We start from the raw sequence: 25,045 nt of genomic DNA on the forward strand, positions 1-25,045 counted from the left end.
ACTGCAGAGATTAGTTATGACTTGAAGATGAATCTTCATTTACTGCACTGTAGGCTTACATCAACTCAGTTTCATTAGATTCTGGCCACAAGCAGGGCTTAGGTCTTACCAAAGGCCTTGAAACCCTGCCTAGGTAGGTGCCCATGGCTCATACTTCTGGCGTTTCCAGTAAAAGTCTTACTTGATATGTTTCCATTTGAATAAACCTTGTCCACCTTTAGGCAACAGGCATAAACTCAGAGAGAAGTTCCTCTAAGAAATGTACAGTAGGGTTATCTGACACAGCACTGAACCCTCACGTAACCTTGGCCAAATGGTACCAGGTGAGAGTATGGCTAGGGGTTGCCCACAAGCCTGAGGCATCCCCCTAATTATTTATTAATAATTCTGTGTTGTTTTAATCTCCTGGAAAAACTAAGGAACATTTGTGGCAATTAGATATGGGGCAGCCAGTCTCTTCTTAAATTAGCCACAAATCTTATTTAAGCAGAAAATCTGGGAAGTAGGAGGTGGTAGAAACCAGGCGTACATACAAATTCAAAATAGTTCATTTTAACCCATTAATATTATAAAAAAACTCGAGTTTTAGAGTAGGAGAAATCAGAGTATACTTCATTCTAATCTTCCTAAATTGCTGTGTGCTGATGAATGCATATGTTGTTTATACATTCTACTCTGAATAATTTGGATTTTGGTCTAGACGCTGGACAGCTCGTGCTTTCAACAGAAGTCACTGTATCTAGAAAATGCATGGTCTTCATTTTTGCTTAGCAAACGATCGATAGATGGACGTACAGAAGCTACAGCTTCCCCTTGTCTCTCCTCTCCCATTTCTACTTCCTTCCCTATCTTTCTTCCTAAACAAGCTTATAGATTCTGCATTAATGAAGGAAAGCAGATGTTTTTTGCTGCCGCCACGGAGAATGGGACTGAGTAGAATTGGCTTCAGGTAATAAAAAGGCAGCCCCGCAGGTGAAGTGTTGGCCTGTGAGTAGCTTCTGCTCTTTCTCATTCTCAGGGAGTCACAAGTTGAGGATTATCCTGACCTCAGTATGTTCTCCTACTGCTGTCACAAAGCAGACTCTTCCTTTGGGATTCTGAAAGGGTCTATAACAACATCTACAGTGGTTAGAAAAAATGAAGGTGAAAAGTTCCCGGCTGGGGCTTCCCTGGTGGCGCACTGGTTGAGAGTCCACCTGCAGATGCAGGGGACATGGGTTCGTGCCCCGGTCCGGGAAGATCCCACATGCCGCGGAGTGGCTGGGCCCGTGAGCCATGGCCGCTGAGCCTGCGCGTCCGGAGCCTGTGCTCCGCAACGGGAGAGGCCACAGCAGTGAGAGGCCTGCGTACCGCAAAAAAAAAAAAGTTCCAGGCTGGTGATAACTATAATCACCTCTGCTACCCATCTTCTAACTCTTAGTTAATGTTTAAAGCTTAGCTTAGGTATTTCCTCTCTTAGGAGCCAGCCCCGACTCTCATCTATCTCAACTGTTTCCTCTCCCCAGCCCATGTTACAGTCCTCTTTTCTGTGCTTTTATCACATTCTCCAATTCCTTTTCTCAATATTGAAATTATTTATTGAATTTTTGTCCATCCTATATTATTTTTTCTCGAGGGCAGGGACTTCGTTATTCTCGGTATCCCTAAAATCAAGCGTATGTCTGGCATATACTAGGTGCACAATAAATATTTGATCTATGAACAAAAGAGTGAGTGAGAAGAAGGCTTTGAACATGGTCTGCATGATTGCTTTTGCCTTTCAACTGTTACATTTTCTTCTTCTTTCATGCTTTATCCTAGAGCTCTGAATTAAGGGTAGCAGGACAAAACGAGAGAGACCTCAGGGCAAATTTTGCTATTGTGGCACAGGTGAAAATCAAATACTTGGCATGTTCATGCTCCAAGGAGGCATCACATGCAGGATGTTGGGGGTACACCTGTCTCAGGTGCTCAGTGCCTGCTCTCCTCTCAAGTAGCTTTAGAGTTTGGGCTAAACAAGAATAGAAATTTGAAGATCGTTCTCATTTCTACAAGTCACCTAGAAAGACACACCCCACACAGGAGCAAAAAGAAAATATTACACGGTTCCTGAATAACGTTCTCTTCTTGATGAAATTGATACATTTAATGTTTTATAGGATCCAAATTGTATATACAATTTCTCTGTATATAGCTTGATAATTAGAGGCTTTCTAATATTTTTGGAAGGGTGGTCTGGAAACTAGAATCCACATTTAGCAAATGTGTTGACTAGAGGAACACAGAACTTCTGAAACAAATATACAATATATATTTATGGACTATCTAAAAAGTTTAAGATTTGTGAGATGCTTAAGTGAAGTTCCACAAATTCAGATATTCACCCGCAACTCCTAGGACCTAAGTATATTTAGTGGGAATACTCTAGTCTTGGAATCAGTAAATAAAAATCATTTCTTCTTATGTTTCATGCAGCTTTTCATCTGTGACAGGTGTCTTGTTTCCATAAAGACAGTATAATTAAAATTAGGAGTGCCGCTTCTCAAAATAACAATAATAACACCCCAGAGGATTAGCAATAGATCCAAAGATGCAATATAATTGCAGTTATTTATGGAGTAAATGGGAAGCCTGTAATTATTCTTATAAAAAACTACTTGTCTAAAGTATACATAAGAAAGACTTAAGAAATATATTTCATTCCAGTATGGGTTTGCTTTGTCACTATTGCTAATGGCAATAGACACAGATCACTAGTAAGCAAGTTGAAGGGGATAAAGGACTTCGCCGTTCTTGTTCATTGCCATACTTCTAGTTCTTAGGACAGTACCTGGCAACAGAGTAAGCGCTTAATAAGAATTTATTGAACGAATGAATAAATAAGCTAAGTTGTTTGGATTCTAGAGTTTCAAATAAACACATATGGTACTGTATATTCTGCTACAGCATTCAGGGTTACTCCTCTCTGACTTTTTTCTGGGCTTTAAGAAACTGAAAATCCTGTGCTTTTTCACTGTGACTCCTCTCTGGGCTAGCTCTTGTATCTTGCCAAGCTAGCATGAGTTTGCTTATATCAAGATTGTAGATTAGATGGTCAGAGACAATGTAAAACCCAAAGGGCACTGCATAGAGATGAGTTGCCTGTTCATAATCCATACCTCACCTACTGTCTGACATAGCCAATGACTGCCTGGTAGGATAGATTTAGTATAATCATCTGTAATATGAAAAAACTAAAATAGTATGTAGCCAAGTAGGGTAATAGTGCTTAGAAATACCAAATTAACCATTTATATTATAATTCTGATTCGTCTCATCAATAGCAATTATAGATTGTATTTCCTATGGTAATAGGATGGAGTATAGCTAGGAACGACACATTCTAGGGGGCAAGTTATTCAACTTACAGCAATAAGTTGGTAAGAATTATTCATCATAGCTATTAACATGTTAAGTAGGACAACCAGAGAGATGATGTTGTATGTCCCAAACATGGTGGCACCAACAAACTCGGTGAATTCATGCTGCGCTTTGACATTGGTCACGTATAAGTTGATGAGCCCAAATATTGACCAAAACAGGGACTGGAGTGTCTCAAATAGCCTAGAATAAAGATAAAATGACATTAATGGCTACATTAATAGAACCATTATACAATAAGATAGAATGATAGAACATGATTACTATGAGGTTATAGTTGATTATTTAAAAATAAACTTAATTAAAAAAATTAAAGAAAATTGTTTTCTTATACTAGCACAAATGTGTACTTAATTTTCTCAAGAGCTTTGAAAACTATTTAGTTTCCTGGCCAGCGATGACAAATTGGACCCACAGCATGTTTTCGTATAGTCATTGAGTTAAGAATGGTTTTTACTTTTTCAAAGGGTCAGAAAAATAAATCAAAAGAAGAGTGATATTTTGTGACATGTGAAAATTATATAAATTCATATTTCAATGCACATAAAGTTTTATTGAAATACAACCATGCCAATTCATTTATACACTGTCTATGGTTTCTTTTGTGTTACAATGGCAGCAGTGAGTAGTTGCAACACAGAACATATGGCCCACAAAGCCTAAAATATTTACTACCTGTCCTTTTCATAACAAGTTTGCAAACCTGTGTCCCAGGGCACCGAGTGACAGTTAATAAATAATAAATCTGCAGGCTTAGTCTTTAAAAAATGTAAGTTCTTTTACCTGATTTTCCTTTTTGATTATAGAAGGATTAAAAATAATGTTATCTTTATGGATTTCCACATTTACAATTAAAATTGCACAGAGTGAATCCTGTATGATGACAAAATGTCTCAGAATGCTCAGATAATAAGATTTGCTATTTTTTATATATCAGGGAACATTTTCTTCATTACTTAACTTACTCCAAAAATGGAATAAGATGAAGAGTGTCTGAACCCAAATGAAGAATTGTTTCAGTAGGACCATTATAACACCTTAATGTAGTAAAAAGACAATGGAACTCTTATATTCTTTGAGAAATGGTTTAAAAAATACTGTATTTAGGGCTTCCCTGGTGGCGCAGTGGTTGAGAGTCCGCCTGCCGATGCAGGGGACGTGGGTTCGTGCCCCGGTCCGGCAAGATCCCACATGCCGCGGAGCGGCTGGGCCAGTGAGCCATGGCCTCTGAGCCTGCGCATCGAAAGCCTCTGCTCCGCAACGGGAGAGGCCACAACAGTGAGAAGCCCGCGTACCGCAAAAAAAAAAAAAAAAAAAAAAAAAAAATACTGTATTTAAATTACGTTGTGAAAACAAAAGCAAAAAGTATCTTATAACGTGGCATGACGACTAAGGAGGTGGGATTTCAGTGGTCAAGTGCCCCAAGGAGAGCAAATTCATATGAGGCCAGTGGACAGTGGTATGACCTGATGTGAAAAGATGAGCTTAAACTATCAGATTTCCTCTCTGTGAAAGTTTACCTTAGAAATATCAAGAGAATGAGGTAGTTGTTAAAAAGTACTGAAATGACAGGAGTTATGATGTAGAATTAGGATCACTGGAATTATGAGAAGCCAAAGGTTTGAGACAGCACAAGCTAAGAAACGGAGAATTGAGAATAAATAAGCCAGATAATAAGTAAACCTTGAAGAGAATACACGTGGAGTAGCAAAGTCATGTTAATATCGGTTCTCAGAGGAGAAAAGTCCCAAGGTCCAGCTCTACATCAACTGCTGCTCTTCTCGAAGCCAGGTCTTGCTCTAGGCTCTGTCCTTGCTAAGATCAACCCTTGCTCAGAGAATCAAAGGGCTGGATTCTTGTACCAAACTCCTGTTACTTGAAACAATCCATGAATTTCTGATCAGTATGACAAGGAGAATCTAACTAAGGATGCCTTAATTGGTGTTCAGGATTTCTTTTCTTAAATTAATTGGTTTTTTTTTAAGTAAGCCATTTCATATTTTTAATTGTATAATAAAATTTTGATTATAGAATATGAAATGTAATGGTTTTTTACTGAATTATTTTGCTAGGGCTGTTCAACTCTCAATGGGGCAAATTATCATAAAGGTTTCAACGTGATCAACCTCAATCAGACCTTGACTTGCCAGCAGGGATGTACTTTGTGAAGAGTTCACCATATATTCTTAAAGGACAACCAGATGTCAGATTCTAACAATATCAGGGAAAGTTTAATATAATTCATTGGCCTCAGACAAAGGTCACTAGAAGGTATTCTTTGAAAACTTTCTCAGAAAAAAAGTAAATTTGACCCAAGGCCATGAGTTCTTTATTTTCAGTAGCTTTAGGGAGAATTTCTAAGATTAATGACAGTGTCATTGGATTCAATGTGAAATGATTTTGTTCTTCCTTCTAAATAGTGTATATTCTCACTGTGAATATACAAATATAATTCAACTGGTTTTTCCCTGACCTCAATAGCAGTTCAGAGAGAGAGTAGAAGTTACATGAGTGATATAATAAATTATATAAAATGTTGCCACATAAATCCCATAACAGTTACTTTTCTAAATGTTCAAATAAAAAAGTGATGTAGAGTAAATGGATTGTTATGGTTGAATAATTCTGATTTTCTTCTACCTAAATAAGAAATACTCATCATTAGGATATTAGCAGACCCTTTGGCAAAACATTTATTTGCATATTTAATTAAAATTTGAAAATAAGAAAATTCAAAACAAGATGACATTTTATGATTAACTCTGAATTTCATTCTTATTTTTATTTTCTTTTCATTTTTTCAGTTGAATGAATCAGAAGTAAGATTTTCAGAATAGTTCCACTTAACCAAAATATATTTACTTTTAGATGAATCAAGACCCTGTTATCAAGACACTGGTGTTTCTTAGCTAATTATTCTTTTATTACATGGCTTAAAAAATCAGTATGTTAATATTTCAAAGCCATTGTTTCTAAAACTGTTTTCATAATTATTGGTAACAACATTGCCCATAGATTAAAGGGCCGTTAGCATTAGCTGCATCACATTGTAGATTAACGTTATGTGGCAACTATTTTCCTAATTCTGTGGAAAGATAAGGACAGAGAGCTTTCCAGGATAATGGCACCCTTAATTAAATCACACTTTGCATAGAATCTTGGTTAAAGACTAAGACCTGGCAACTTCTACAGCGTTGCCATCCTAAAGATGTCTCTTGTTTCTTGAGGCTATTTTTCAATTTCTACTTTTAAAAATGAGCTTATTCCCCAGTTAAATACTTACAACTAGAGACAGAGAACAGGTAAAAAGGACTATTTCACAGTTGTGTTTTCCTCTATCCTTTGAGATGAAATCGATGAGGAAACATAAGTTAATACAAGAGATCTGACTGTTTTATTCTGAGTTTATAAGGAATTAAGAATATTAAAACAAAGTACGACTTCAGCTGGCCAGTTTCAATTATCAGAAATACAGCTCCAATCAACATAAAAGGCATTTTCTTAATGAGAAAATATCTATCACAAGGTCCATGCCTCTGTATTCATAAGAGAGCCCCTTACCCAGAGACTATTGGTTTAAAATTCTATGCAGAATAATTTCAGTGATTAAATATTTGGTTTCTTTCAGTAACATGTAGTTCTTTCCATGTCAAAGAGAAAACAACCTGGAAGCATTAAAGGGGCAGGAAGAAGTGTCCACTTGCTGGTGGGAAAATGCACAGAGAGACATAGAAGACAGATCACAGTCTGTTCCCACTGGGAGCTCACAGTCAGGAAGGGATCAGGAAGGCATCTTGGAAAAGGTACATCTGAGATAAGTTTTGGGACACAAAATCGAACTTTTCCAAGTGAGAGGGCAGAACAAGAGCATTCTGGGATGAGAGAAGAATAGGACATATTTAGGGATTGATAACCTATTAGAAAATGTTGAAGAAAAGTGTTATTGAGGAATGGAGAAAGATGAAGCTAAAAAAGCAAGCAAGGGGCGGATCATTGAAGGACCTGGTATGTCAAGCTAAGAAATTTGACTGTATCCAATAAGGAACGAGAAACCATTTAGGTATTTTAAATAGAGGAGTGTCAAGATTTTGGCTTAGAAAGATCATTCAGGCAACAGGATGGAAGACATATCAAGGAAGGCAGGGACCAGGGGCAGAGGCCCTTAGATTTAGGCAGGGTCAGCGAGCAAGGGAGGATGGCCCCGAGACCATAAAGAGCCGTAGTAGACATTTATTGACTGACTGCATGTGGAGGGGGTGGCGGGAAAGAGGGATCTCGTATAAAACACAAGTTTTTGATTTAAGTATCTGAATGGGTTGTGGCAGCATTGACTAAGAAAGGGATTGGAGGAGGAGGAATTTAAAAAGTTGTGAAAGAGACTCTGATGAGCTTTCTCTGATTGGGTTTAAATGTTTAGGAGATTTGCATGGAGAGGCATTCGAAAGACAGTTGGACTTACAGATCTTGGGGAGAGAGGCCGATGCTAGTGATATAAATTGAATATAGGAGTCATCTCTTAGACATCTTGGATAGGGCCAAATCCATCAGATGAGTTTTCACAGAGATATTGGAACAGGGTCAGAGGATAGTTACTAAGGCAGATCACTATTTAAAAGCAATCACTGAAATATAATTATTAGAGAACCATGAGAAAGATTAGAAAAGTAAGAGATAAAGTATTAAAACATAGTAATATTAAAAGTAAAGGAGGGCAAGATTTTAAAAATGAAGGTGTCAAACAGGGTCAAATTATACAGTTTAAATAGGATACAAAGAGATAAATGTCCATTGATAGTAGTGATATGGAGCCTCCAGCTATTTTCTAGAGCAACAACAAGGTATCTTGTTTAGGCTTCTTTTCAGGGTTGCTTGGATGAGAGGAAGGAGAGAGACAGGAGTAGCAGCCAATGAGAAACAGAGTTCAGAGTTTCAGCATACATTTGTGCCCAAACTGGAAGGAGTTATAGGGAGGAGCCATGTGAATACAGGTAAGGAAACACTAGATACTACTACTAATAAAAAGAAGTGCAGTGGATAACATTTTTTATCACACTATATGACAAGCACTGTATTAGGTTCTTTACATTAATTTTTTTTAATTTTCATAGGGAAGACATGAGATGGGGTAATAAAAAGAAAAGGTTGAAATTTGTGGAAGTTACAGAGTTATAAAAAGAAGAAGATATAGTTATAACTGCAAGCAACAAGTCGTACTAGCAGTTACTCTTTGTGAGTAACTTTGAACAAAAATAATTTGTTGCTTGCAGGTTTACATTCCATTATCTGGAAGAGAATTCAAGTAGAACACCTGGTTTATTTGCACTGAATGATTTGGACCCATAATATTGGAGTGATATGCAGTTATCTGTTGCTTTTCATGGTAATAGAGAAAACCATTGGTAAGGATACACTAAAAGAATACATAATCCAAGCAATTCAACGTGTTTGCTTTTAGAATAAAATTTATATTAAATATTTTGCATCAGATTCTCTAGCCATATTCTTTTGAGACAGATGTTAAAATTAGCTCACAATATGTCAGCATTTACCACAAAACCAGTAACAGGACAAGGGGATTCCTGAGAATCTCACGCATCATAAATTAGGATGGGGTTAGATAGAACCTTGTTAACTACAGATGAATCATATGTCTGAGAAGGGGTTGGGGCTTGGAACCTGAGCTGTTCCCTGAATTAAAGAAGACCTGAGGAGGGAACTCAGTTCTAGGGGCCCTGTGGAAGTTCTCTGGAAGACAAAGCATGATCAGAAGGGTGTGACCACAAATGTCAACAGGGCGGTCTTGGCAAGTAGTTGCACCAGGGCACATAGTACAGAGTAACGAGGGAGTTGTGAAAGGTGGAGCATGCCACATGGCTGTCCATCAGAAATCCAGGAGGCCAGTCAGCAGACAGGCACCATCCAGGAACTCTGTTAGAGGCAGAATTTGAGTCTAAGAAGGGGGAGTTTGGTGGGATCTACTACTGTGCATCCCTAGTCCCCGTTGCCAGGAGCAAATTGCCAAGTCAAGGATCACGAGCGAGTGGGGAAAGGCAAGTTCTGATATCAAAACTGAGACACAATCCAAGGCTATTCCTCATCAGGCTATTGCTGCAAGGGATTTCACTGAATCCCTCCTGAACTAGGTGAGAAAAGAGCATGAGGAAGATGACAAGGCTGGGTGAACTGGTCGGGCTGGAGAACTGCTCAAGTCCAGGAGAATAAAGGGGCTGGAGCAAGGGATAAAGTGGCAAGGAGAAGCTGGGATGACTTTTTGTTTTCTTTATGATTCACGGTTTGTATCAAATCGATTTCTGAATGGATTTGAGGCAGCTAAGGTTCCGATGAAAACTTACGTGCAAATAATCAGATGTTAAAGAAGTTAAATGGGGTTTTAAATACTGGGATCAAAGGGAAAACAGATACAGAATTGAGCCAACAAGATTATTTTAACCAAAAGTGATTTAGTTTACAGGACGTTATTGATTTCCTCCCTCTGGAGGAACAACTGTACTCTCTCAGATTTCATAAAGTTCTAGAAGGGCTGATGAATGGCCAGCTGACTTTCAGAGTCATCTACAGAATCACTATGTGTTCACATGTGGTTACTGTGGAGAGGAAAATCACCTCACTTCTTAATTTACCTGCCAATTCACTGTTTATCATAGTGGGAAGGAAATGGACACAGGCAAGTAGAGGGGTTTTCTATCAGAACTGTGTGAGCATGAAACACCGTGGCCATGAACCTGGGCTGTCGGCATGCCCGACTGTGAGAATTACCAGAGCTTGACACCGAACAAGACCTGATCCTCCTCAGCTGTAAGGGCACAGAGGGTTATATGTGCATCATAATCATGGCTTAGGTTAGCCTGAGGTCTCTATTTTGGACTATTTCTCCATGCTTAGATTTTTGCGTAGGGAACCCGAGAATAAAAGAGACATGTGAAGGAACTTTAGTATCTGGAAAACACCTAAGCAAAGATTGAAAAGCATTTGGATTTTCTTCCATGATTGGTTTTCCATATATTCTATCTCTTACTGTGCTTGTAAGCTATCACTAGGCACAAATTTCTTTCTATTCCACATTTTAAAACAGTATACATAAACTGTCTTTTATAGGAGGTCATTTAAAAAGAAAAGACCATTTTACTAAAACTTAAAATAAATGTACTGTATATTTCTGTTTTCCACACTAAGCACAATTTTTCTTTGCAACCACTTGTCGCAGTTCAAATTCAAAGTGTAATACCCTCTATATTCTGCCCAACGTTCCCAATAGAAAAAAAAGTCTGAGACTTACGTTGAAAATGCATTATTCTGCTTTTCACATCGTATGCCTTTGCAGCTTAACCCTTTCGTTTCTTCGTAATAGAAGTACAATTGATTTAGGCCGTTGGCAAATGCTAGCAACACAAGGCAGTAGATGAATAGAAACTTCAAAATGTCCAGGAGCATTCTTCCCAGAGATATTTGCAGAGGCCCCAGGTGAGAATTTGCAGTAAACAGTGAGATCAGTCGCAGGGAACTGAATATATTTGCAATAGCAAATAAAGCTTCAGCCACCAGCGTGGGATGCCACATGTCCCAAGACTCTCGTGGATTAAGAGCACTGTACTGGAGAGAAGAGAGACAAAGGGGAATAAAATATGAAACAAACACATACATATAAATATGTCAGTCTCGGGACAGGATGATTTTTCAGACAGCTTTGGCACCACGGCAGCCTACTGGCAGGAAGCTGATGTTCTCCATGATGGTGGCAGCAATTCTAAACTACAGAAAAATAAGAATTTCCTAAAGGAATTTATGATTGTTGAGCTTCAATCAAAGTGACCTCCCGGGTCTGTCCTTGTCATTTGTAGTATTTGCTAACCTGTGAATTACATCTGTCCTTGATCTTTCCAATGGGACTTTTAAAAAAGAAAAGGAAAATGTTACATAGGAAAAGATAGACTGTTTTATCTTGGGAAAAAATGGTGATTTCATAATTAGAACAAAGAAAACTACATTTTAAAGGAAAACTGCTACATTTTGAACAAAATCAATGGCTTTGCTTACTATGTTTGACACACTTGCCTATTCTAGAGGAATGCATGCTGGATACAAATTACATATAAATGAATGGAAGTAGTGGTCTGTTGCCTTGGATATAGTAATGACTAACGTGGGTATGATGATTAATATTTTGTATCTGTTATATCCTAAATGTACATAAAACCTAAACTGGAAATCATCCTAGCAGTCAATGAATTGCTAATTTTTAATATTTCATGTGTAGAAAGTGTGATATTTGTCTGAACATTCCCTAATTAGATAAAATATGTGATTTGAGAAAAGTATTTGCTACATTAAACTTTGACCAGCAATTATTTTAAAAGTATGATTTAATTAAAATGTCAGCTTTGAACTATCTTGATACTGGGCTATATAAAGAGCACAGTGAAATTTATCCCTTGTAGTCTTGAGGTAAAGCTGTACCCCTACAAGAAAAAAGGTCAAATACACTCTTTGAAATATTACATTGTGAACATCTATTATTACACCTGTATAAGAACTGAACAAGTTAAATTCTCTTCTTCATATACATCACTAAAAATACATCTAGACAATTGCACTTTTTTCCTAATGATCATGTAGGGAAAAGAAATTTACTTCTGTATGAGTCTCTCAGAATATTTCCATTCTTTTTATATTGCATTTTATACCAAAGACCTTTACAAATGTTAATTAATTCTCTTGAAGCTAATAGATGGTATTTTTAAAATCTCCTTGGGGAGAAAATACATCACAAGCTCTTGATTTTGTTCAACACTCAGACTCCTGCTTGAGTGACAATTTAAAACAATCAAGTTTGAACTAGAAGGAAATTATTTTCTATTTTTGAATCCTCATAACCGTTCTTGAACATTCCCATGCGTAACTTCAGCATAAAATAGCTAATGATTGAAGATACAGAAAAAATTTTTAATTTAAGATTTTTATTCATTATAATGAGTATCGGAGTGACAGGTTGTGGTATCAAACACCACCTAAATCTCTCCACTCCCCTCCCCCGGTATATTATGCCACCTTTTCCTTCAAAGATTACGATAACATTCACCTTCCTTTTTTCACTTCTCTTGAAAGACACATATATTTTAGTAGAGAGTATTTACCCTTCTGTTGATGGCTAATTACATATTTCTCCTCTCTGTCTGTCTCTTTCTCTCTTACTTAATATGGCTTAGGACCATATCTCAAAATGTACAAAACACTAAACAGTAAGCATTCTTAAGGATGTAATCATTTTCTTGGAATTTCTCACCACATTTAACACAATGTCCTGCGTGTAACAGGTGCTCAAGAGACATTTTATCCCATCAAGTATTCATGCATAGTCCAGTGAGGATGACAGGGACAGCTAATTATAATAAAAATGCTCTAAGAGATTAACACAAACTGCTGTGGGAATAGAGAAGAGAAAGTGATACAGTCTGTCTGGGGCTGCTGGGGCCGGCAATGAATAGAGATTACATGTTGTTCAAGCTCTAAGGGTCCCTCGATGTTATTGAAGCTGGTGGAGATGCTGTTCCTTGTTCTACTTCTCACAGCCAGTTTGCGGCAGTTGGATGTAGAATCCATCGTCACGTGGTCACTGACCCCAGCTCTACTTTTGACTTACTAAACTTTAGAACCCTTCTTAGCACCTGCTCTCAGCTGGAACTTGCAAAATCGTAAGAGGAACATTTCCCATTTTACAAATCAGAGATGCTAGTTTCTGCCCCAGTATAATTACCCAAGACCGTTTCAGAGTCCAGCACTTCTGGTAATTGTTGGGAAACAATGCTATGTGAATATGTTCACATCTATGCATGGCCGGGGCTTGCTGAGAAATATATCGTATTGGGGTTAAAGGGTGTTTGAATGGCAAATGAGTCTTGGAAATTAAAGATAGAGACCTCCTGAGAGATTTAGAAATATCTCCCCTGGACCCACCTGCTTACAGTCTAAGGATAATAATTCTTAGGGGCCTTTGGCTCCCCAGAGACAATTTGTTTTCTTTAGAAAGTTAAGGTCTTTCTCTTTTCTTCTCCAGGGGGAAGATGGGCAGCGGGCACAGCTGCACTATATAAGCTCTGAGATGCATCATTTCCCAGTTCCTCTCCTGTGGTACAAACTCATGGATGTGAAGGGCACATCTGGCTCTCATCGGTCGCCCTCTGGAGGCTTGGAGCACAGGGATCCAATGCCAAGATTCTCATGTAAGTAAATAATTTGTCTGTTCTCTGACCCAGAAACCTTGTTTCCTGTTAATCAATGGAGATATGAACCTTTAGAAATTATCTCTTGATTACACTCTTTTAACTTTACTTTTTAATTTTTCTTCTACCATTCACATCTATGTATATTTAGCTTAGGTTTTTAAATATAGGCATTATTTTACAAAAGGAATTCTAAAAATTCTTACATACCATACTGTTCTGTGAATTTGTAGAGAAAAATGGTAATTCTTCAGTGATTAAATGTATTTCCCACAGCTATCGTTAGAACTGAAAAGATTAGCTCTAATTTTAAAGTTTTCTTTGGCTCTATTTTCTAGAAACTATTCGCAAAATCTATATTCATGTTTCATCTTTGCATGTTTGCCTCAATCCATAGTGATGGTTCTTCTCAGTATCCTTTGCAGGCCCTTCTTCCTCACTTTCCCCTTAAACGTTGACTTTGCTTTTCAAACTCCTTTTCTTCTCATTCTGTCTATTCTCCCTGGATGTTGCCTGTGATTTCAACTGTCATTTACATGCTGGTGACTCCCGATTCCACATCTCCAGCCCAGAAATCGCACCTTTACAATCATAGTTTATATTCTCCTGCCTCTTGATTTCTCCTCTTAGAAATCTCACAGGTGTCTCCAACTCACAGGGCAGAATTGAAACGCATCATGTTTTCATCCTCAAGCTCCTTCTCAGTTTCTGCTTTCTCGTCTCAGTGAATGGCAGCCAGTCACCCAAGGCAGTATTTGATTTGATCTAGTCTTCCAAACTTGCAGCCTCTAAAACTGAAATCTTAGATGTGCTGCTCACTGCTCTACATCGGTATTCTCATTGTTAAAAAAGTTCCTCTATTTCCCACAGAAATTATTTTAATAGCCACCCAACTCTTCTCCCTGCCTTGAACCTTGTCCCTACTTTCCTCTAGAATCATCTTTTAAAAGGGTCAATCAGATCATCTCACATCTTGCTTAATGTTCTTCAATGACTGCAATGTCCTCGGGATGAAATTCCGATTTCCCAACCTGTCACATGAAGCCTCGGGAATCTAGGTCTTGACTTTCTTTTGCGATTGACCTGCCACTTATACCCAATTAGGTACTTACTACTCTGGCTCAGACCTTTAGTGCTGGCAATTCCCCAGATTACCCTCACATTCTCATCAAAATGCCTTTCTATGAATACTGGACCCTTTGTTTAGAATGGATTTAAATTCGAATCATTTTGATTCTTTGGCTATTATTCAGTTATGAAATATGTGTTGAGTGCCTACTCTGTGTCAGGAGCTAACTTCAGGATTCACAGTGGTAGTCAAACAAGACATAATTCATGCCATGCAGGTTTACAATATAGTGAAGAAGACAGACATTAAATAAGTAATGCCACTCTTTCCCTTGAGAAGTACTCTCAGACCACAGATGTGTAGACACCAGGATCCTGCTGACCAAAGCTGGTAGTTCCATGTTAGACAGAGGTCAAGAGCTATGTACACACCTATAGCCCTTCGAGGACCAGCAGTTCCTGCCCTCTTATTTCTCTCAAAAATCTGCTTTCTAGTATAAACCTACCATAGTTTGGCTTTGTCTTAAGCCTTCATTTCTATTTAGATTCTTTTTAAGAGACTTGGTCCTGTGCAGACCTATGAAATAGAATATTTACCATTGAATCACTTGTCAGATTTCCATGCAGGGAGCTTTGTCTAATGCATTTTTGGTACTGGACATCTAGTATAGTGTTTTATATATGATAGAAGCTCAAAAAGCATTCTAGGGTGAAGAATCATAGCCACATTCCAAAGCATGGTTGTTAGAAAACATGGATGATTTGTGGAAATGTGAGTATCTTAATATAGTTGGAATACGGAGGGTTTGGGAATAGTGATAACTCTAAAAGAAAGATGAAACCAGGTCATGAACCCCTAGCAGGAGTGTTAGGAGAGGAAAATGGATTGCAGCATAATATTGGATCATAAGCTCCTTGAATATAGGAAAAGTTCATCTTTATATTCTCTGTAGTCCAGTGCACACTTATAAAAGTCAAGTAATCAATCAAAATGGGTAATAATTAATTTAATGCAAAATGAAAACATTTGTCATGCAGAATTAAATAGAAAATGTATGCTGGTTTTAATGTCTGATTTATAAGGTGAAAACCTTTCCCTTTCTATAAGTTGGTTAGATAAGTAGTGAAAGACAATAGGAAGGCATATGATTTTCTCCTGTGGTGGATGATACTAGATTAAATAACTTGGATTTAAATATCTACAGCTCTCTGTCATAAAACTAAAGAATGTTTAGAAAAGTTAAAAAAAAGAAAAGTTCATAATTTGGAGAGTTCACTACAGTTATAGCATCTGTGAAACGGAAACATTTGCCTTCTTTCTAACTGATAAGAAGAGGGATCAGTAAGATAAATACTTAGCACTATTTAGACGAATGGTGCTATGAAAAACTCCAGCAAGACTGTTAAAATAAACGATCTTATTCCTAATCATTGTGATTTTTGAAAATATTATTTATATTACACAGTGGTCGAGGCATAGGAATTTAATCATTTCTGCCAAATGGCTGAAGATAAATATGAAACAAGTTGTACATAGGGACAGGGACTGGGTAAATTTAGGAGAAAACCAGTCCTAATGAAGATAAGGTAACATTTTCTAAGTGTGCCCAGGCATCAAAAAGCTCTGAATTAACTAACATTTTATACATGGTGAGAAGAGGAAATGACTGATAAACCTTCTCCTTCAAAAAATTCAGAGCAAATTAAAAAAAGAAAAGCTACAATCTCTGAGCTGTGAAATGCTAATGAATTGAGGCTTTAAGGCAGCGTCACAAAGGCTTGCACAGAAGGACAGTACTGAAATCTCATGAACTTCTGTGCTGTCTTTGTACAATATAATGCTGTTGCATTTTAATAAAAATTAAAAACTGAGTGCTTATATTAAGCTCTATTCTATGTGTTTATTAATGTAACCTTCACAAACATTCTCTGGGACTTGATTATTCCTGTCATTTTACAGGTGAGAAAGTTGAGGCATCGATTAAGTAACTTACCCCACATCACACTGGTAGGAAGTGGTATAGGCAGCAGTCATATGGATCATAGCCCAGACCATGGTTTTGGCTAGAACGACCCTTTTGTATGTTAAAAAAAAAAAAAAATCTCCTCCAGGTGGATGAATTGCAAAAGGATAAACCAAATAAGGAAGAATTGCCCTTCTGCCAGACCTATTCTAAGAGGTTTTCCCCCTGAAGACCAATTATGGAAGGGTTTCCCTCTTTGTGGGCTGACAGTTCTTTTGGTCTGGATCCATGGCTTGGCCAAAATCACCGAGGGTTAGATTTTTGCTACCATTTATGCACCTGCAGGCAGAGGATAGAACCTGGGCAATTTCAGTCGAGATCCCAGTTATAACTCCTTGGTCATCTTGCCTGATCCATGAGAAGTGAGCTATTTGCCGGGGAGAAGCATCGAGATGATTCCATCTACCTCATCCTTCATAATAACAAATCAACTACCTTGTGGATCTTACCTCCTAATTAAAATCTAAAGCTTCTCCTATATCCACTGCTCTACTTCAGACATTCACCATCATTTGACTCATCCTCTGCTTTTTAAACCTCATTAATGGTTCCTCTTTATTTATAGGGTCCAAATTCTGTAGCACGATTTGAAAAGTCCTTCCCATGCTCTTCCCGCCCCCATTTCCCTGGCTCATCCCTCTGAGATCTGACCTCCTTTACCCTCTCAGACTTTTGCACGTTTTGTCTCTTCTCCCTAGAATGCTCATGGACACGATAGGTGCCTACTCACTCTGTCCTCTGAATAGTTTCAGGACACTGCCAGCAAAATTTAGTTCCTTCCTTGATGCCAGCGTGGCCCCTGTTGTAGACTTTATCACACTGTACGGTCTTCATGTGCATTTCTCTTTCCTTACTGAACTGCTTGGAGGCAGGGGCTATATCTCAGGCATCTTTGCATTCTCAGCAAACAGATGGAAAGCTGATTTCTTAGTGTGACCCCATAAATTCTTATTGCTTGATTCACATAATGACTGTTTGCCTTGTTTATAGCAGTCTATTTTTGTACACAAATAAAGCACCTTTTCCTGAAATAGCAAGTTGTAAGTTATTAAAAATTAGCATAAAAATTGAATGATAGAACAAAAGAAGATGAAGACGGGTGAATCGGCAAATCAGCATATCACAGACTCCCAAAGTAGGTGCTCTTTTGACTATTATCATCATTTAACAGATGATACAGTTGAGGCCCACATTAAATAACTTGCCCCAAATCAGACAGATTGCAAGTGGTAAAGGCAGTCCTAATCCAGAGCTCAGACTCCTTTTCAACTAAAAACAAAAAGCAAATGAAAAGACACAATAAAGACATTACAAAAGGCAAGTCCAGTGGACCAATAATATATGAAGAAGGAGGAAACAGCAGTAGAAGGGAAAGGAGAAAAACTAATCATGCACGCTTACTCTGTAACCAGCACTTTAAATGCATGCACTCATTTACTTCTCATACTAACCACATAAGGTAGAAATTGTTATTCTCCTTATTTTATAGGTGAGGCACAGAGAGTTGAAGAAACAGACTCAAGTTCACATAACTAGTAAGTGATAAAAGAAAACTGAGCCCAGGAAACCCAAGTTTAAAGTGCAGCCATTCAGGACTTCCCTGGTGACGCAGTGGTTAGAATCCGCCTGCCAATGCAGGGGACACGGGTTCAAGCCCTGGTCCAGGAAGATCCCACATGCCCCAGAGCAGCTAAGCCCGTGCGCCACAACTACTGAGCCTGTGCTCTAGAGCCTGCGAGCCACAACTACTGAAGTCCATGTGCCTAGAGCCTGTGCTCCACAACAAGAGAGGCCACCACAACTAGAGAAAGCCCACACACCACAAGGAAGACCCAACACAGCCAAAAATAATAAATAAATACATAAATAAATAACTTTATTTAAAAAAAAAAGTACAGCCATTCAAACACTACCCACGCAACTCAAGTTTTGGTCACACAAACTAATCATTCAGAAAGAACATTTCATCATCTATATTTACAATCCTAACTGAACTCCTATGGCCAAAGCACATAAACAAACTATGTATTTCCCGAAGAGTCCATGGTATTTACATATTGTCATCAGAGGTAATTTCTGTCTACTATTCTATCTCCCTTTTTCCCCCCTCTTTCTTTTCTTCTTCATCACTTGGGGTGGGTGAGTTGAATTTTTAACATAAAATTTCCCTTTGTGTAGTATAAAGAAAAATACAGGTGAAAAACTTACAACATTTTAAGAAAATTCAAATTCAGTATCTAAAACCATTAGGCCAAAAATCCACAAGTATCCATTAATTCATGTAACTGTACCCAGTATATACCAGAGGTTATATATATATATATATATATATATATATAAAAAATATATGTTTTATAAGTAAACACCATATAAAGAAGACCTGTAAAAGTATTATGTTTCTTAGTATAAATATTGTATGAGAGAGGATCCTTTTGGCATCAATCCCATGCTTCTCTGAGCTGCTGAATAGAATTTTACAGTCCAGGGCTATTCAAAGTGTCTTCCTTAGACCAGTTACATCAATATCACCTGATGAATTTGCAAGAAATGCAAATTTAGGCCCCTCCTTAATACTCCTGATTCCTGGGAATGGGGAAAAGGAATCTGTTTTAGCAAGCTTTCCGAGTGATTCTTAGCACCTGAAAGTTTGAGAAGAACTGCTATAGTCATGTAATATTAGAATTTTATAAGTGCACAGGACCATAAAAAACAGATGTATTACTTTTTAGTAGAGAGATGTCCAAACCAACTTTATAGATATACTTAAAGATCATTACAGAAGAAAGAAGAATTGGAAGGATATGCATTTCAAAACAGATATCCATCTCCTACACAGATGCAAAACCTCCTTGGTTAACACAAAACCTTCTGTCATCTTCAGAAGGTCTCAAGGCCATTCACCTTAATGCAGATAGGAAAAATTATCAAATCATGTTTCCATTCTTAAAACACAGCTTGCTTTCCATGAAAGTGGTAGAAAATGCTTTTTCTTAATGTTTATATGAGTGCTGGAGACATTTTAGTTGAACAATTCAGGAAACAACTTTGGGCAATTTTGACCCTGTTATAGCTGAAAATTGCAGGAGTCGACTTAGGACAAGACTACATGAATAAGAATTCACTTACATGTTAGCATTTCCTAGCTCAGCTCATTAGATGGCATGAATTATTCATGTACAATTCAATTAAACACTTTATTTTTTACTAATTCACTCATCATTTTGACACAAATTTTTTTAAAAAGGAAGAGAAAAGGAAAGAGGGAAAAAGAAAGGCAGGAAGGAGGAGGCAATAATATAATACTTTGGTTTGAAAAACATCCCCCAAAGTACAAAATAATCCCAATTGTCATTGCAGAACAAAAACATTTTATGTAAATTATGTGGTTTGGGATAAGACTGATGTTGTAAGAAATGCGGGGGAGTATGGGTGTGTGAGATTTCAGCACTGTCATATTGAATGGGGTGAGAAGAAAAAAATTATATTCTGCTCTAATTATATCAAACTATATTAGTTTAAACTGAAATAATAATTTCAATGCTTTGAAAGAGTAATATTTTGATCTGTCTATGTAATTTTATCGGTTAGTTGTAACTGATAAAAATAGATTTTGGTTGCTGAAATTTGAACAGTGTTTGAGGTAGAATTTCATTAGAAATGGAAAGGATTAGAAACGAGAGCAGCTATTGTGAATCATTTCGAGGCATCATTCAATTTAGATGCAAGAAAATTGGGTGACAACTTCTATTTGGAAATCTATTAAAATTTGTTTTATGACTATAAACTGTGTATTATCTATGTCTTTTATTCCTATCTCTCAATAAAGTCAGGAGATGATGAATTTCACATACAGATAATGCTCTAGGTAACATTATTAATAAAAATAATAGCAGTGAAAGGTATATTGATACTTATCAGAACTTATGCTTTACCAATAACATAAACAATAGTTACCTTTACAAATGCAACGATTTTCAAGGAGATTGTTGCTAGATATAAGGAGTTCATCACAAAATCCATTAGATTCCACCAATCGTGGATGTAATCTTGAAGTCCACCATCCCACATTTGTTTAATTTCTCCCCATATAAAACCTGCAATTATAGAAAGATTCACATAAGTGTGATTTTTCAATGAAATCACTAAAAACAGAGATCTATAATTAGGAATTAGAGAATCTTGGAGCTTCCAGAGACTACATAGTTACTCTAAATGCAACACCTATTTTTATAGGTAGTAATAATTGAGTCCCAGTCAGATTTTAAAACTTTCAGGACATTTAGCTAATTTGTAGAGAATTCTCTTGGGGCAGCTTCACTTTCTTTTATCCATTTGATAAATTGATAAGGTTGTGCAGTTTTGAATCAAACTATAATTCCTCTATACCTATATATCTTTCTCTGGAAAATATCATAACGTTTATTTGTAAACAGATACTTGAAGATATTTTTCCTCCCAAATCAAAATGACTCAAAGATTTATGAAAGAACAGTGTATTTAGTGAACATAACTGGCTTAATGCCTTTAAGCAGGGTACTTTGTGGTGTTTTTGTAAGCAATTAACACCTTCAGAGATCTGATTTCAGTTCTGGACAGAAGACGATTATAACATTCATACTTCAATAAAAGACCTTATATCTAGCAGTAGCTTTAAAGCTATATCCAGAGAAAATAAAAATCACTTTCCTTTATTATGGTCATGTTTTTAATAGGAAAGATTTTATTTTCAAATATTAGAAAGCACTTAAAAATATCACTGTATATCATTATTCTACTTCCATAATCGTATTAAATTTTTATAAATCTATTTTTACAGCCTAATGATGAGAAAGAAAGATATCAAAATATCTAGAATCAGGAAATATTAAAAGGATAAATATGATTTTAAAGCTATATTAAAGCAAGAAAACAACATGACTTTTAAGGTAATGATAGTTTGAAACATTGAATGTGGGTAGCACAGAGTTTCATATCTGTCCTACACTAAAAGCAAGAAAAAGTCATATAACTATAGAATTATGACTTTTCATGAATCCGTCAGAGAGGTGAGAAACCAAGGAGCCTATACTTCAAAGAAAAACAGGTTCCTGTAAAGAGAGTGACGAGGTGAGCATTAGCTCCCCTGTGGCAGAGTGCAGGGTAAGAAACACTGGCATCGGGCTTCCCTGGTGGCGCAGTGGTTGAGAGTCCACCTGCCGATGTAGGGGACACGGGTTCGTGCCCCGGTCCGGGAACATCCCACATGCCGCGGAGCGGCTGGGCCCGTGAGCCATGGCCGCTGAGCCTGCGCGTCCAGAGCCTGTGCTCCGCAACGGGAGAGGCCACAACAGTGAGAGGCCCGCATACCGCTAAAAAAAAAAAAAAAAAAAAAACACTGACATCATACAAGAGAGGACAATTCAGAAAACCTTCTTAAACAAAATTCTAAAGGCTAAGTGTGAGCTAGTGTGAGAGGACAGAACCCCTGGGAGACACAGGGGAGCGTCCACTCACTAGTAAGCTCATCTCCATAGACCTCACCACTGCTCAAGAGGCTGGTTCTGGGGGGCACAAAGCCCTACCCAAGCTCCTCTCCCCTATGAAGCAGAACATGTTAGCCCTGTGGGAGAAGCAGAAAACAGTCCAGGGCCTAGAGTTTATACTAATATCCTTAGAGGCTTCCTACCATAGGAGGACGGGCAGGAAACTCTCTTCGGCACATGACCTGCACAGTTTTACTGCCTTGAGAAGGAAGATTTGGATCACTGAGAAGCTCCACCCGTGATACCCAGGTGTAGTTTTACCTAAGTCTGACCCTAGACCTAGACAACAGACAAGCTTCCTGCCTCACATCACCAGGCTGACAAACACCGAGTAAGAAGCAGAAGCTGACAACCACTGGAGGAGTGGCAAACATATGGATAGAAAGTCCCTCAGAGGCAGAGGTGCTCAAGGAAGGCCAAAAGCTGTGGGTGGAGCAGGAATTCTGATAATAATCCTCTTCCCCACTTGTCTTAGTCTGTTCAGGCTGCTATAACAAAGCATCATAGATGAGTTGTTTTATAAACAACAGAAATTTACTTTTCATAGATCCGGAGGCTACAAGTCTAAGATCAGGGTATCATGGTCAGGCTCTGGTGAGGGCCCTCTTTCATGTTGCAGACTGCTGACCTCTCTGTGGATCCTCACTTGGCAGAAAGAAAGCGAGCTAGCTCTCTGGTCTGTTCTTATAAGGGCACTAATCCCATTCTTGAGGGCTCCACACTCATGACCCAATTGCCTCCCAAAGGCTCCACCTCCAAAAACCATCACATTGTGAGTCAGGATTTCAGTGTGTGGCTTTTGCGGGGCAGGGGGGGGGGGCAAAGACTTGTAGCCCATAACACCACTCTAAGCAGAAGTGTATGGTAGGCTGAAACTGATTGTAGCAACAATGAAACCCAAACCCAGCTCAGCTCCTGATTATATTGTGTCAAATTCCTGCACTAATGTTCTAGCAGAAGAGGTATGTCCATTTTCAAGCATAAATGCTATACACTTCTGTCTAGCCTTCTGCATAGGCAGAGTAAATACCCTCACAAAATACACACATATGAGCACATGAACACCATGTTACATCATACTCAAACTGTTCAAAAAAAGATAAAGAAAAATTATTGAAGACATCACAGGGAGGGGGTGGGTGGAAATAAAAGACACGTTGCATACAAAGGAAGAAATATAGGACTGATATCAAACTGATTATCTGAAACCACGCAGGACAGACTGACATCATTAAAGTGCTGAAAAGAAAAAAAAGTCAATCCAGAATTCTATACACAGCACAAATATCTCTAATAAATGAAGGGTAGTGAAAAACTTCTTTCAGACAATCAAAAATTCAGACAGAGACCCATGCTACAAGAAATGCTAAAGGCATATTTTTTAGGCAGAACGTATATGATATTAAACAGAAATTTAGGTTTATAAAAAGAAATAAAAATCTCTATGCAGGAACTGTTAAAATGAAAATAAATATAAAATAGTTTTTCTTATTTCAAATTGCTCTAACAGATCATTGACTGCATAAAGCAAAAATAGCATATAGCAAAAATGTATTGTGGTTTATAACATGTATAACGTATGTAAAGGTAAAACATATGACAACATTAGCACAGAAGATGAGGAAGAGGAATTAGAAACATACTATCATAAGGTTCTTATACTACATGTAAAGCAAAATATTATTTGAAGTTTGACTGTGATAAATTAAATTTTACATTGTAAATCCTAGGGCTTTCTCTCAAAATATTTTTAAATTCATAAATAGCCACAAATGTAAATAAACATGGAGTTATAATAAATGATCCAAGAACAGGCAGAAAAAAAAGGGAAAAATACAGCAATAGATGGGGCAAATAGGAAAAACAATAGGGTAGATTTTAATTCTGTCAATATCAAAAATTACGTTGAATGAAAGGTAGGGTCTAAACACACTATTTAAAAGACAGAGATGTTCACATAGAATAAAGATGCAAAACATAACTATATGACAATTCATCGATAGGTTAAACATAAATGAATAACAACGTTACCATGAAATACTAATTCAAAAAAACTTAGATGGTTATATTAATGTAAGACTAGATATATTTCAGAAGAAGTGTTACTGGGTATGTACAGGGATATAACATAGGATAAAAAGGTCAAATCACTCTGAAGACAGAACAGTCCTAAATATGAATGCAGCTAACAAAATAACCTGATACTGCAAGATGCCATAGAATTTAAATACAAATAGAGAAAGGTACAATTATAGTCTTTACTTTTCCTCTCTATAAGTAAATGAATCAGTAGGCAGAAGTTTAGTAAGAATATAGAAGTTCTGAACAACACTACCAACAGTCTGAAAATAGTAGAAGATAACACATATATATGGAATCTAAGGAAAAAAAAAAAGGTCATGAAGAACCTAGGGGTAAGATGGGAATAAAGACACAGACCTACTAGAGAATGGACTTGAGGATGTGGGGAGGGGGAAGGGTAAGCTGGGACAAAGTGAGAGAGTGGCATGGACATATATACATTACCAAACGTAAAACAGATAGCTAGTGGGAAGCAGCCGCATAGCACAGGGAGATCAGCTCGGTCCTTTGTGACCACATAGAGGGGTGGGATAGGGAGGGTGGGAGGGAGAGAGACGCAAGAGGGAAGAGATATGGGAACATATGTATATGTGTGACTGATTCACTTTGTTATAAAGCAGAAACTAACACACCATTGTAAAGCAATTATACTCCAATAAAGATGTTAAAAAAAAAAGAAAATAGCAGAAGACATTTTTTTGAAGTGCACATG

General features: G+C 37.5%; 1 protein-coding gene across 1 annotated transcript in view; it reads right to left on the reverse strand.

The window, feature by feature from the left end:
- The window catches only part of TRPC4 (transient receptor potential cation channel subfamily C member 4), a 118,258-nt gene that overhangs the window by 13,757 nt on the left and 79,456 nt on the right, over window positions 1-25,045 (reverse strand). Inside the window, exons 4-6 of the mRNA XM_060128834.1 lie at window positions 20,684-20,823; window positions 10,697-11,010; window positions 3,387-3,582 (exon numbers count right to left, since the gene is read on the reverse strand). Coding sequence (XP_059984817.1) covers window positions 3,387-3,582; window positions 10,697-11,010; window positions 20,684-20,823 — 650 coding nt within the window. The remainder of the gene's footprint in view (window positions 1-3,386; window positions 3,583-10,696; window positions 11,011-20,683; window positions 20,824-25,045) is intronic.

This window comes from Lagenorhynchus albirostris, chromosome 18 (assembly GCF_949774975.1).
Source record: "Lagenorhynchus albirostris chromosome 18, mLagAlb1.1, whole genome shotgun sequence".
Classification (NCBI taxonomy): Eukaryota; Metazoa; Chordata; class Mammalia; order Artiodactyla; family Delphinidae; genus Lagenorhynchus; species Lagenorhynchus albirostris.